This window comes from Uloborus diversus, chromosome 10 (genome assembly GCF_026930045.1).
Source record: "Uloborus diversus isolate 005 chromosome 10, Udiv.v.3.1, whole genome shotgun sequence".
Classification (NCBI taxonomy): Eukaryota; Metazoa; Arthropoda; class Arachnida; order Araneae; family Uloboridae; genus Uloborus; species Uloborus diversus.
The window spans coordinates 15,820,924-15,833,639 of NC_072740.1; the positions used below are offsets into that span (position 1 = coordinate 15,820,924).

General features: G+C 29.8%; 1 protein-coding gene across 1 annotated transcript in view; it reads left to right on the forward strand.

Annotated features, from left to right (window-relative positions):
• LOC129231671 (phosphatidylinositol 4-phosphate 5-kinase type-1 alpha-like) overlaps positions 1-12,716 on the forward strand; it is a 111,986-nt gene that overhangs the window by 15,379 nt on the left and 83,891 nt on the right. The window contains exons 6-8 of the mRNA XM_054866034.1: positions 3,967-4,419; positions 4,501-4,581; positions 9,989-10,052. Coding sequence (XP_054722009.1) covers positions 3,967-4,419; positions 4,501-4,581; positions 9,989-10,052 — 598 coding nt within the window. The remainder of the gene's footprint in view (positions 1-3,966; positions 4,420-4,500; positions 4,582-9,988; positions 10,053-12,716) is intronic.

The following is a 12,716-nucleotide window of genomic DNA, read 5'->3' on the forward strand; positions in this document are numbered from 1 at the left end:
GATGCTCCTGCAAGCCATAAATAATTACTACCGCCAAATAAATATAATGCCTGTTGTTGTTTTCTTTGAAAGAAATTAACAGCTGAAAGTCAGTTTGGTTTTTAATTTTGCTTGTTTGTTTTATGCAGCGGTGTTGTAAACTTCTTTGGAAAAGCGTCAACATTCTCTGAATAGGCGTAGTAAGCACTTTTCTCCCCACTCATGATTTAATCATCAATAGTGGCGATGTTAAACTGTTATTTTGGGAGAAAGTTATATGGGTTTGGTTTTTCGATACTAAAAAGGATAATTAACTTTAAATAAACTTTTATTCACCGTTATTTTTTTCTATAGATGTCTACATTTTGAAAAACGCAATCTTTTTACATCCAATATGAGAATCATATTTTATTCTTTTTTTCAAGCTAACTTCGCTTTATTAGGATGCAAATAAATGAAAAGTCTCTTTATTTTTGTAACAAAGCTTATTTCAAGTTTTTAAAGGGGAATTCCATTTTCTTTTATGAGTACATAATTAAAATGCTGAATCGATGGTTTATTTTTTATTTTATTTATTTATTTATTTTTGCTTCAACTGTGCCTAGATATTAATGATATGTTTATCATAGGACTCTAAAATGCAATTCAAAAGTAATTTTATCAAAAATATTTTTTTTACAAGCCGTTTTTATACTTTTGATTCCTTCACTTTGAGAATTGCAATCTCTTTGCATCCGCTGTGGAAATCTGATTTTTCGAATTTTCGATGTTTAGTACGCTTAGTTAAGAGGTAAACAAATAAAAAAATTTTTTATTTTTGTGAAAATCACGGAGTGTATAAGGTTTGAACGAAACTCTGTGCTCTTAAGCAGTGTCTTGGGTTAAAAAGTTAAAGCTGAACCACTGCCTAATTTTTTTTTCTTACAGTTACTTTAAATACTATACAAAAAACATTTCTAGTATAATTTAGCATGATGTAGAATGGTAGATAAATATTGATACTTAAGGGGTGCCCATCTCCCAGGGAGCGATGCCTCCCCCCTCTCTTCAAATACTAGAAAAATACTCAAGAATGATATTCTCAACAGAAAAGAGAGAAAACACTCAACTTTAAGTGTCAATGATGCAGTTTCCACCAGCTCAGGAATCTAAACTTTCGTTTTTACAATAAATTTTTTTTTTTTTAAATTATTTGATTTTTCACAAAAATAATTGTTTTTTCACAAAATTATTTTATTTTTCACAAAAAACGGACCCTGTGAAAAATCCTGGACAGACCCCTGTCCATTATGTTGGCTGATTTTGTTGACCAGCTCTATTTAAAAAGATGGTCAGCATATACTATGTAATCCTACCTATAGTTGCATTATTAACATATACAGTTTTAACATATATAGTGTTCCGTTTAAACCTGAAAGACCTCTATTTTTGCAACCGTTGGTCCTAGATGCATTCTTTCAATTGCAAAAATAATAAAAATCAGATGCAGAGTTAGATGATGAAATTTTGAAGCAAAAATAAAAATGAGTCAAAAAAATACAAAATTTAACTTTTTATACTGGCCCTAGGTCCCCTAACTTATATTAGGGAAATAATCTCCATTGAAGGATATTGCTAGCACAAAAAAATTGACACTTGTTCGACCAAAACTCAAGGAGATATTCGAGCTAAAAGTTTTAAGGGACCATATAAAACATGAGATTGGAACTTATCACCCTGTTAGAAGAATGACAGGAAGTCAAAGTAAAAAAAAAAGCAAAATATTTATATTTTTCATTGCTATTCAAAAATAAATGTAAATGTTACTCTGTGATGTGCAAAAACATACTGCAAAACTTCAAACAATTTGAAAAACCACACTCTATGCACACATATAAAAAATTTTAAGCACATGTTAACCACTGTATTTCCCCCCAAAAGGTGTTACTGACGGTGAGTGTAAAGTGGTGTAAGTAACAAAACGCTGTGTTTCATATCTCAGTGAATATTGGTCATACTAATGTCAAAACTTTTTGTGTTGGAATTATTTTTCAATGGAGATTATTTCCCTGAATGTAAGTTAGGGGACCTAGGGCCCATATTAAAAGTTCCATTATATATTTTTTGACTCATTTTTATTTTTCTTAAAATTTTGGATATCTTAAGATTTGGACTCTTCATCTGATTTTGGAATTGGAAATATGTATCTAGGACTAAAGGTTGCGAAAATCGAGATTTTGTAGGTCAAAAGAGATGGTCGAACTCTGATACAATGCCACTATCAGATCCCATTCTATGGTAGTGTTATATCTAAAGCCCAGATTTTGATGACATTTGTGTTTTTAGACTATTTTTTAAGACATTTTAGGGATTTTTTTTTTCCATGAAAATGCATATTTCAAAGCATTTTAACCATTTTATGAGATATTTCTTGACTCATGTTTTTACTTTTTTTTTTGTATGGGATTATTTTAAAAAGTATGAAAATTATAATTCTAGAAAATAATGGTACCACTGTTTCCTAAATTATATAGTTGAAGGATTGATGGATGTAACTGGGGAGGGGGTAAATAGTATTTTTTTTTTAAATTTGAATCATGCATTTGTATTAAAAGTGATCTACTTATACCTATTATTAAAAAATAGCCACTACTATGAAATAAAAATAGCTAAAATGTTGCTCTTTCATCTATTGTATAAAATATATTATGTTTATAAATGTAAATGACTTAATATCTACAAATTTTTGAAGATTTAAAAAAAAATCTAATTAAAATATTTTCTGAACTTTTTACTTTTTTTAAAAAAAATTCAAAAAATCACAAACCCTGAAGGAAAAAAAAACAAATTAGTTATATTTGTAATATGAATGGAAATGAATTGATGAAAATATTTCTAACAGTAAAAATTAAGAATAGCTTTTTGGGTCAAGCAATTCTTTTGATATTCTTCAAGAAATGATATAGAGTGAAACTTTGGTAAGTTGAACTTCGATGAGCCAAAAACTGTGACAAACCAAAGTGAATTTTTATTCCCGTCTAACTGAATGGGAAATTAATTATTTTTGCTAAGCTGAATTTCGTTGAGTGAAATGTTCGATAAGCCAAATTTTATTTCATGACCGTCATTAGATGTTCCTTGCTATTGTAACTCCACAAGTCAAAGTTGTTTTTCTCCCCGAATATAGTATGAACAGAAAGGGGTCTGCATGAGGCGAATTTAATAAATCTCTAGAATAAATTTACAAATTGAGTCTGGCTTTTTTACAAAAGTAAATGAACATTCTATCAAACACAGATTTTATGGATTTTGTTGCAGTTGATGACATAATTTAAGTCACTGATTACCAACTGATGAAGATATTTTATGATGCATAAGTGAAAATAGCGAAAACGTTTTTAGTCTTAAAGAGAAGTAAGAACTTGATCCAGAGGTAAAATTACCTCCTATTCAAGGTATTGGCAGAGCAGGAGATGTATTGCATGTTTTCGTAGAACATCCTAATGTTCTCAACTTCTCATTTACAGATATTTTTTTACTTAATGTCTTCGCTTTTTTTTTTTTTGTTAGTAAAAACTAATATTTCAGCATAAATATTTAATTAGCTTTCCAACCTATACAAATTCTTGAATTTAAATTGTAATTATATTAGTTACATGTTAATTATGTCAAGTAGATACATAATCTCCTTGATTCATTATTTTATCAATTTTTGCTCCTATTATAAATTTAATGAGAGTTTCTGATTCAAATTAATTCTATTTTTTGTTTTCGTTTTCAATGCACCAAATTTTCAATAACTCGAATTGTCTTCGCTTTCCCTGCAACTTCGACTTACCAAAGTTTAACTATAGTTTGGTTTTTGGGGAATCACCTATATATATATATATATATTTATGTATGTATATGTACTGACCTTTTTTTCCACAAAGTACCATGTGTAACTTTTTAATTATATTTTCTTTTGTCATTTAAACTTCTAAATTTTCATTGAACTTATGTTTCTAGTATTCACTGTGCAATGCTCCGCTGCGAGAACTTTCAAATCCAGGGGCCAGTGGGAGCATATTCTATGTAACTGATGATGATGAGTTCATCCTAAAAACTGTACATCATAAGGAAGCAGAATTTCTACAAAAACTTTTGCCAGGTTACTATATGAATTTGAATCAAAACCCAAGAACGTTACTCCCAAAATTCTTCGGACTGTATTGTTATCAATGTGGAGGCAAAAATGTTCGTCTTGTTGTAATGAATAATTTATTACCATCTGGTATACGTTTGCATGAAAAATATGATCTTAAAGGTTCAACATATAAAAGAAAAGCCAGCAAACATGAAAGGAAAAAATCCTCTCCTACATACAAGGATCTTGATTTTTTAGAACGTCATATAGATGGAATTTATTTGGAGCCTGATACTTACAAAGCTTTAACAAACACAATTCACAGAGATTGCAGAGTGAGTTTTACTTTTTTTAATATCTATAATGTGTGTCTAGTGTTATTAAATTGAAAATATACCTATGTTTCTTTTATATAGGTTCTTGAGAGTTTCAAAATAATGGATTATAGTTTACTTGTTGGTATACATAATGTCGATTTGGCTAAAAAGGAAAAAATGGTAAGATCCGTCTTTTTCAAGGATAGTAAAAAAGAGTATTATAAATTTGAAAACTGTTCATACTACACAAACTAGCTCTATTAAATTTATCATTAATGACATAAGTTTGAATCATTTGCTTGATACGCATATAAAATGGTCATTCTTTGTAGGTAACATGTACCATCATTGTGTACTCCAATATATATACTTTTTTCTCTTATAGTTATACTTTTTTCTTGAAACAATTTTATTCCTGATGCTTAAATTTTTTTTATATCACAGATGAGTAAAATTGGTCATTTTTTATCCTTTTTCGAGCAGCTCAAGATTTTTTATTTTTATTTATTTATTTATTTTTTTTTTTTTTCAGTTAGAAGGAAGATCAAACACAGCTTTTTGTGAAGGGGAATGAACTTTTATTTGGACATAGAAAAAAAGATTAAAGTTAAGCCTAACATGAAAATTTGTGTAGTCAAATCGTACCTCAAACAGTGCTCCCCTATCAGTGTCCCCAAAGCAGTGATAAAATTTGAAAGTGCTTGGGTAATAAGCTGTTATGTTGCCCTATTAAAAGAAGCTAACTCTTGTTATTCCAAGGCAAAGCTATGGTATAAGCCTTTGAAAATTGAAAATACAGCCAAGATGTTTTCACACATTTAAAAGCAGTTGTGAGCAAGATCTTCTTATGCAGGAGCTCTAAAAAATATGATATTAATTTTAAAGCTCAAAATATGCTATAAAATGTCTATAATTTACTTAGGATGTTGAAACGTTTGAAAGCATTTTATTTAATGTCTTTAATTTTAAACTTTTTACTTTTACCTTTATGGAGTTTTCTTTTTATTCCTAATGGATTGTACAACTTGACATCAAAGTAAATTTAAATAAATAGTTGACAAAAAAAAATTTCCAAGTGAAGTTGAATAAATACTTTGCTTCAAAAATAAAAACAAAATGTCAGTCTTGGTGAATTTAATTCCCTCTTAGACTTGCTTTTGGATAAATTCATAGTGTCAATAAGGAAAATGTTGTTCAACTCCAGAATATGCTACACCCAAAAGGGAAAGAATATATTTGTTGTACATATGGTAAAGTGTGGTGACTGGGGGTGGTTCTGAAAACTTTCGATAAAAATGAAGAATTTAGAAGCCAATATTTCCATCCTCGAGGCCCTTGAAACAGCTACTGTTTGACATGAATCTAAAGAAAAATCATTTGTTTCCGGTGAAACGTGTTCTGTTAATATATTTCTAACATTTGGTGAAGTAGTATTTATTAGGTAATTATCAAATCTAATTAGCCTCTTTCAAATAGTCTGGTAAAGTTATTATTGTATTTCTTCAAAGACACTTGTGTTTCCTCAGTGCCTTAGAATAAGAAGACATTTTTTTTTGTTTTCAAAGGTAACGTAACAGCTTCCTACTCTAGCATTTTTACCGCCTATCCCACAGGCCTTTTTAGGGGGCAGAAAAAGCCCTTTTTTAATTTCTTCTTAAACTTTCCCTCGTGTTTAGCATTCCCCCCCCCCTTGTATATGTCCAATTATGCAGTTAAGGACTTTGAGAAGGAGTAGACTTCTAATTTTGCCACTCTAATTCAACTCAAAAATTTTAAGTCCTTTGCATCTGCGTTGCCCAGATACTCATAAAAAATGTATTATTAATTTTCAGCAGTGTCTTAAGTTAACAAAGATTTTAGAAAATAAAATTGGTCTAAAGAATTAATTAAGGACGTTTAGGACGTCGATAAAATACAGAAGGCAGGGAATTTTCAAGGGTAAAATAAAAGTCTGAAAATGTTGCAAACTACTCAAATTCAGGATTTTTTTTCAATATTTGTAGCCTATCCTAAAACTTTGGTGGTAATATATCTATTAATGTCTTCTACTGAAGTGATGGTGAACCAGTGGTTAAACATTTATATTTTAAAATGTTACCAGATGTTCAGCATCCATTGAGTATGGTGCATAGCTCTAGGTACAATGAATCTTATTATACGAGAAGGGGGTTTTATGCCGAACTATTGAAATCATTTCAAGAAATTCTCTATGATCATCTCCAGTGGGAGTCATACAGCAATTTCTCAAGAAATTATATTCTATAATCCTTTACATCAGCCACTTTTTGTTATTGAGTCTTGTAATGCATTTATCCTTATCAATGAGCTCCCAGCAAGCCTGGAATCGGTTACAGAGAAGTACTTTTGATGCAGAAGAGAACCCAATGCATTCGTTACAAATGGCACCAATAATCAATTCCATGTTGACATGTAGTGTTGACATTCTAGAATTAATTATTTCTTATTTTTGTATACCAGTAAAACAGGTGCTATTGCTTTTGCCAGTATTGATGCTTCTTTGGTCAAAGCACAACACTTTGTCATATTGTACAACAAAGAACAACTGTACAGAACTGCATAAACTGCAAGATCCCACAAAAAATATTTGTGTATTTACAGAATGCATATATTATATATTTACAGAATGGCAATGTTGAAACAATATGCATAAAATACAATGTAATTACTTTCTGTTAATAGAAATAACAATCATATTTGTGATTAGTTTGTCCTTTGTCAATATACTTATATCAGGGCTACAAAAGTCTTAATTTTCAATTTTTAAAAAAATGGTACCCGGTGGAATTTTTAAACTATTTTTCCTGAAATCAGATTCCAAAAATCTATCAGAATCAGCTATTGGTGGTTTTTAGTTACTCTTTTAAAGGGTTCGTACGGGTCATGGAAATCCTGGAAAGTCATGTTGAAAAAATAAAGAAATTTCAGACCTGGAAAAGTCATGGAAAATTAATATTTTCATCATAAGTCATGGAAACTTATTTTAAGTCATGGAAAAATGTCTTGGGCAGTAAAAAAGTAAAAATAGCTAAAAGAGCGCTAAAAATATTGAGTGATTTAGTAATATTGCATAATCTCAAAAACAAATCCGAGTTATGGAATCCAATTTCATCTGCTTCTGTAACAGCCGCTCACCTTTTTTTGTAATGTGATTTTACTACTGGGGCGTTACTAATTTTGAATTCACCATTATTTTCAGCACTTCTTATATTTTGTATTCTGTAGTAGTGGACTTGCACATTCTCGATTTTGCCATGCCCCCTCAAAAAGTGTAATTCAATTGCATCCGAGTTCGTTTCAACTACTTGTAAAAAATTCATTATTAAATTTACCAGAGTTTATCTTAATATGTTGAAGGATTTAGAAAATGAAGACTTTAGTCAGGCAATAGAACATAGAAATAGGGGAATTCTAATACTGTAAAAACAGTAGTGCCCTACATACAGCTCGCAAAACTAATCCTCGTGGCCAACTGAAATATCTGGTTTAGAAAAAGGAAATAAGTGAAAAGCGTGGCTTTATTTTAATGAACGTATATACTGTCAAGTTACTTGGATGATTAGATGCACTATTGACACCAAAGGACAATGTTTTTATAAAGTAAATTTGTTATTGGAAACTTAGTAATGACTTATCAATTTTTGTCCCATGCATTACAATTCGGCCCTATGTATTAAATATTTGTTAGACATTTAAACATCAGTGTATTACATTCACTATATTTTTATTTTGCTTGAATTTGTATGATAAAGACAAAAAAGAATAATTTATTAGTTTCTGCAGTGTGCACTGATATTTTTTCAGTCACAAGTAAGTGCTCCAATGAGGTAGTGGCACTCACGTAACAATTTTTCTAATGCCCATTTCCGGAAATTGTCAAGTTTTACATTAAATATTACTATTCTCTTCGTATAACAGAGTCATGAAAAATTTTATGAAGTCCTGAAAAAGTCTTGGAAAAGTCATGGAAATTTTTTATCCAAATTGAGTATGAACCCTGCTTTTAGTTACAGGCTTGCGTGTAATTTACCCAATAAACTTACTGGTTTATGTCCCCTTTTATATTTTAGAGACACCTAATAATCTCACCTACAGAAATAGTAAGTAATAACTGATAATCTTGATTATATGCACTACGGATGCACCCATAAGCAAATTGGCCGATTACCGATTAATTGGCTGTTGATAATCGGCCAATTAATGATTGTATTAGTTTTTTTTTTAATGCTACCAATATTTATCATTTTTTTCTCTTATAATTTCTACCTAAGAAATAGTTTTATTTCTAAGAGATGATTTTTTTGTTCTCCTCTTTCTAAATTTTCTCAAAATGATTCCAAAATTTCTTCTAATTTCTCTTTACTAATTTTCAAATTATTGTTAATAAAATCACTTAACTAGGCATGAAAAATCAAAAAATATATTAGGGGGGTTGCCTGTGGTAAGCAGGCTAATTTAGGAGCACTTTTAGTTCAGATTTATTTTTAAATTAATAGTAACCATTTAATCCAACACGTTTTTCCTTTGTAAAAATTATAAGGGTATCTAAAAGCAGTGTGATAAAGGAGAAAAGTAACGACACATGAAAAATGTTGCAACATTGTATGCATGTGTATAGTTATTCAAAATAGGAAAAATAAATAAAACAATAATATTACTTCAACCATCCATTTATAAAAAATAATAAAGTATGTTAATATTTTTTTAATTAAATGATATTTAATCATAGTTAATTTTTTGTTGCATCAAAAATTAATAATTTAAAGAGTAAGTTGCAAAATGTATGATGTAATCATATGCATAGTTACAAGGACCAAAATAAAAGAAAAAATGTCATCTATTGCTGGGGTAAGTTTATCGTAACAGATACTTAGGAAATGATTCTGATTTTCTTTAAGAAATAAAACAAAAGCATTAGGAAACTTTTTTTTTTCATTGGTGGGAGTATAAATGAGGTTGCAGTGGGATCATGTACACATCTGTTTATATCTGTTACATTTCTGTCTATCAAAAGGTAAATATATAGAAATAACATAAAAACAAAAAGTAGCGGCAAGGCAGGTAATGTGAAAAGAGTAACTTGATATGGATGTGGATTTAAAAATTAATTTTATTTATTGCAAATCTATGGATAGAGGGAGAGGGTAGAATTTCTTATTCATGCTTTTCAGATTGCAATTTAAAATCCTGGAATTTAGTTATTCATAACAGTGTTATGTGAATATCAACCGTGAGGATTATTCTTTAATATATCATTCAGTTTTGCTCACTTTCTGTATTTGTTTTGTTATTTTCTACACTTTCATACTACATGTTACAGTAATGTTCACAGAAAATTACATTTATTTTTTTTTCACTGATTAATCGGCAAAATTTGCCCGATTATAAAAACTTGGCAAAGTGGTCGATTATGACCAACTAATCGGCAGTGCCATTTAATCGGTGCATTCCTATGCACCGCTTTCTTTATTTTATTATGATATATAAATTACTATGGAAAATTCTAACTCTAAACATGAATCCTCAACCTATTCTTACATCATCTTCAAAATGTTCATGTTTTTGATAGGAGACAAAAAGGAAAGAAGAGGAAGAAGGACTTGCAAAGATCTCTGATGAATCTGGGGAGTCTGGTAAGTGGCCTGGAATATTCAAGCACAAAAATAGTTGATATTTATCTACAATTCCAACTATGGCGCTTTCTTTTATTTATTTGTTTCTCTTTTGCTGTTTTTATATTCTACTTATTGTATTTCTGTTCAGAAAATATATTTTCTTTCAAATTTTTTTCCTTTCATTATGTTTTTTCTTCTTTTCTCTGGTTCACAGATATTGAAAGTAGCTGTTTCACCTTTTTCAGGTTTGTCTTTCCACCATTCAGGTTCTTTTCTCACATCTTTTTGATCCAATAAGTCCAGAGTTTACCTTTCTTCTAGTTATCTATGTATTCTATCTTTTTTAGTTAGTTTTATACCTTTCTTCTTATTAACTCAAAAAAAAGGAAGACTGCTCCAAAATGAAGTAAGGAATCAGCATCTGATAATTTATCCTCTAAGAAAATTAAAAATTGCCAAAAATTTATTGACATGTATTAAAAAGAATTTTTTTGGCTTTTAAATTCAAAATAATCTGTAAATATGGCGTATTGTACGTATTGTTCAAAGGACTTGAACGTCATGCATGGTGGCGGTGATGATTCCTGCATCACGTTCTTTCTATTATGTATGAGAAATATGCATCATCTGAAAATAAAACCTAGAATAAAACCAAATATTTTAAAGACAAGAATGATTTAAGCTTTATTAGAGAAGAGTGTTTGTTCTCAAGATATTAAGTGGGACAAAATCTACCATTGTCTGTCTTAACAACATGATATTTATAGTATGATATTTTTCAAACTGTCTTGGTAGTATTATTGATTTAACAGCTTTCAGGTTTTTCTTTTTTTTCCTACTTTCAATTGAGAGATATCAAAAAACATTTTTCTATTTATACATTTCAATGCATTTGGGCCAATCCATGGTTATGGGTGTGATGCTCACACAACTTTATTTGCTCATATTTTATTCCAAAATGCTGTTTAGACTTTGATGAGAACAAGAAATGATGAACTTCATGTCTAACATAATGATCACATAACATTAATTTGAGATTATAAGTGAAAATTGTGGGAAAACCTAGATTCAGTTAACTCCCGATTATCTGCCAACTACGGTGGCATGGTAACCTCGAATAATAGGAGTAATAGGTAAAAAACGATACTTAGTGCGCACGATAGCAAAAAATATTAATAACACTCATACATGCATATAAATTATAACTAAAAACATTGCTAAATTGTATCTACTAACATTGAACATTAAAAATAAATGCAAACTCTAAAAGCGAACAAGAACACAATCATAAGTTTTTTCAAACTGTGAAAAGACCCACAGATAATCAGGAGTTTACTGTAATGTGTGGTTAACGGGTGTGACAAAAAAAAGGAAAAAGGCCTGGTTTTTTTAATGTATAAAATTATACATCTCTTCTGTGAAACTGGTGCACTTATGATCTTCTGGAATTTCAAAACAATTTCTTAATGATTAAGGTATTATTTTATACTTTTACTAGCAGCTCGTCCCGACCTTGTTCAGGATAAAAAAAGCTATCTATCTTAAAAAATATTATGCTCTAAATTTTCAATTTAAAGTTTAATAGTAAGCAACATTTTTGTTCGGTTTTTATGAGATTTGAAACAATTTGATTTACCTCATTTCCTGATCAAGAGAGTCCAACATAAAATTACCACTGAACAATAAAATCTTCCCCTATGCACCATAGTACTACGTAGTATAGTAAAGTGTATGTATAGTGTATGTTTGAACTTTAGATTTGATGATGATGATAGCATAAAAAAATTTCATTTGAAATTGCAATCACTTCAATTTGAAAAGCAAATATGCAGGGACCATAGGGATGCAAGGAATGTGAGCCAACTGATTTACTTCTGATGCTGTAAGAACAATACTCTTAATCATAATTTTCCTTAGTGATTTTAATTGGGGTTCAATTCTCTATTGCTTAGGTTAGGCAAATTAAAGTTGCACAATAAAATTATAGGGATATCCCCATTAATTTTAAATGCATGAAGAGAAATTCTGAGGTAGTGAAGGAGGTTATCATGTGGATGATGCACAGCGTTGTTGGCAAAAATCTGTTGCCCTCTCGCACATCCACATGTACTTTTTTTGACAAAGAGTCTGGGTTTCAGGATAAACATTGAGGATTAAATCATTTGGAGAGAATTTCCTAACTCATATATTTTGATAAGATATCTTTTTCAGGTATTTTCCCGTAATTCACTTGTAATAAAAGACTCTAGAATTGCTTACTACCATCTCCACAACAAACTATTATAGTTGTTCTTATGATACAGAGATTGTAAAACGCTCCTAAATGGAGACGACTTTACTATATGGGTCATTCTTCGAAAAGTAACTTTTTTGTCACGCCTTTTACAGTAAAATCTTTTAGGAACAATTCATTTAGCAATGATTTTAAATTTCATCATAAATATATCTATTTAAACCTGCCAACAATTTTTTAATAATAATTTGTATTTTTGGTTCACAACATGTGAATTCTCACCTCCGTGGTATGTCACACACCATGTGTGACTGTTTATGTTGCTTAATAACTTGTTTAATTAAAAGTATATATTTATTAATTTATTCCTTTCAAAAGTGTCTCAAATACTAATTGTTTAAGTATATTTGATTTTTTAATATTGTGTTTTAATTAGTTTTAGAGGGACA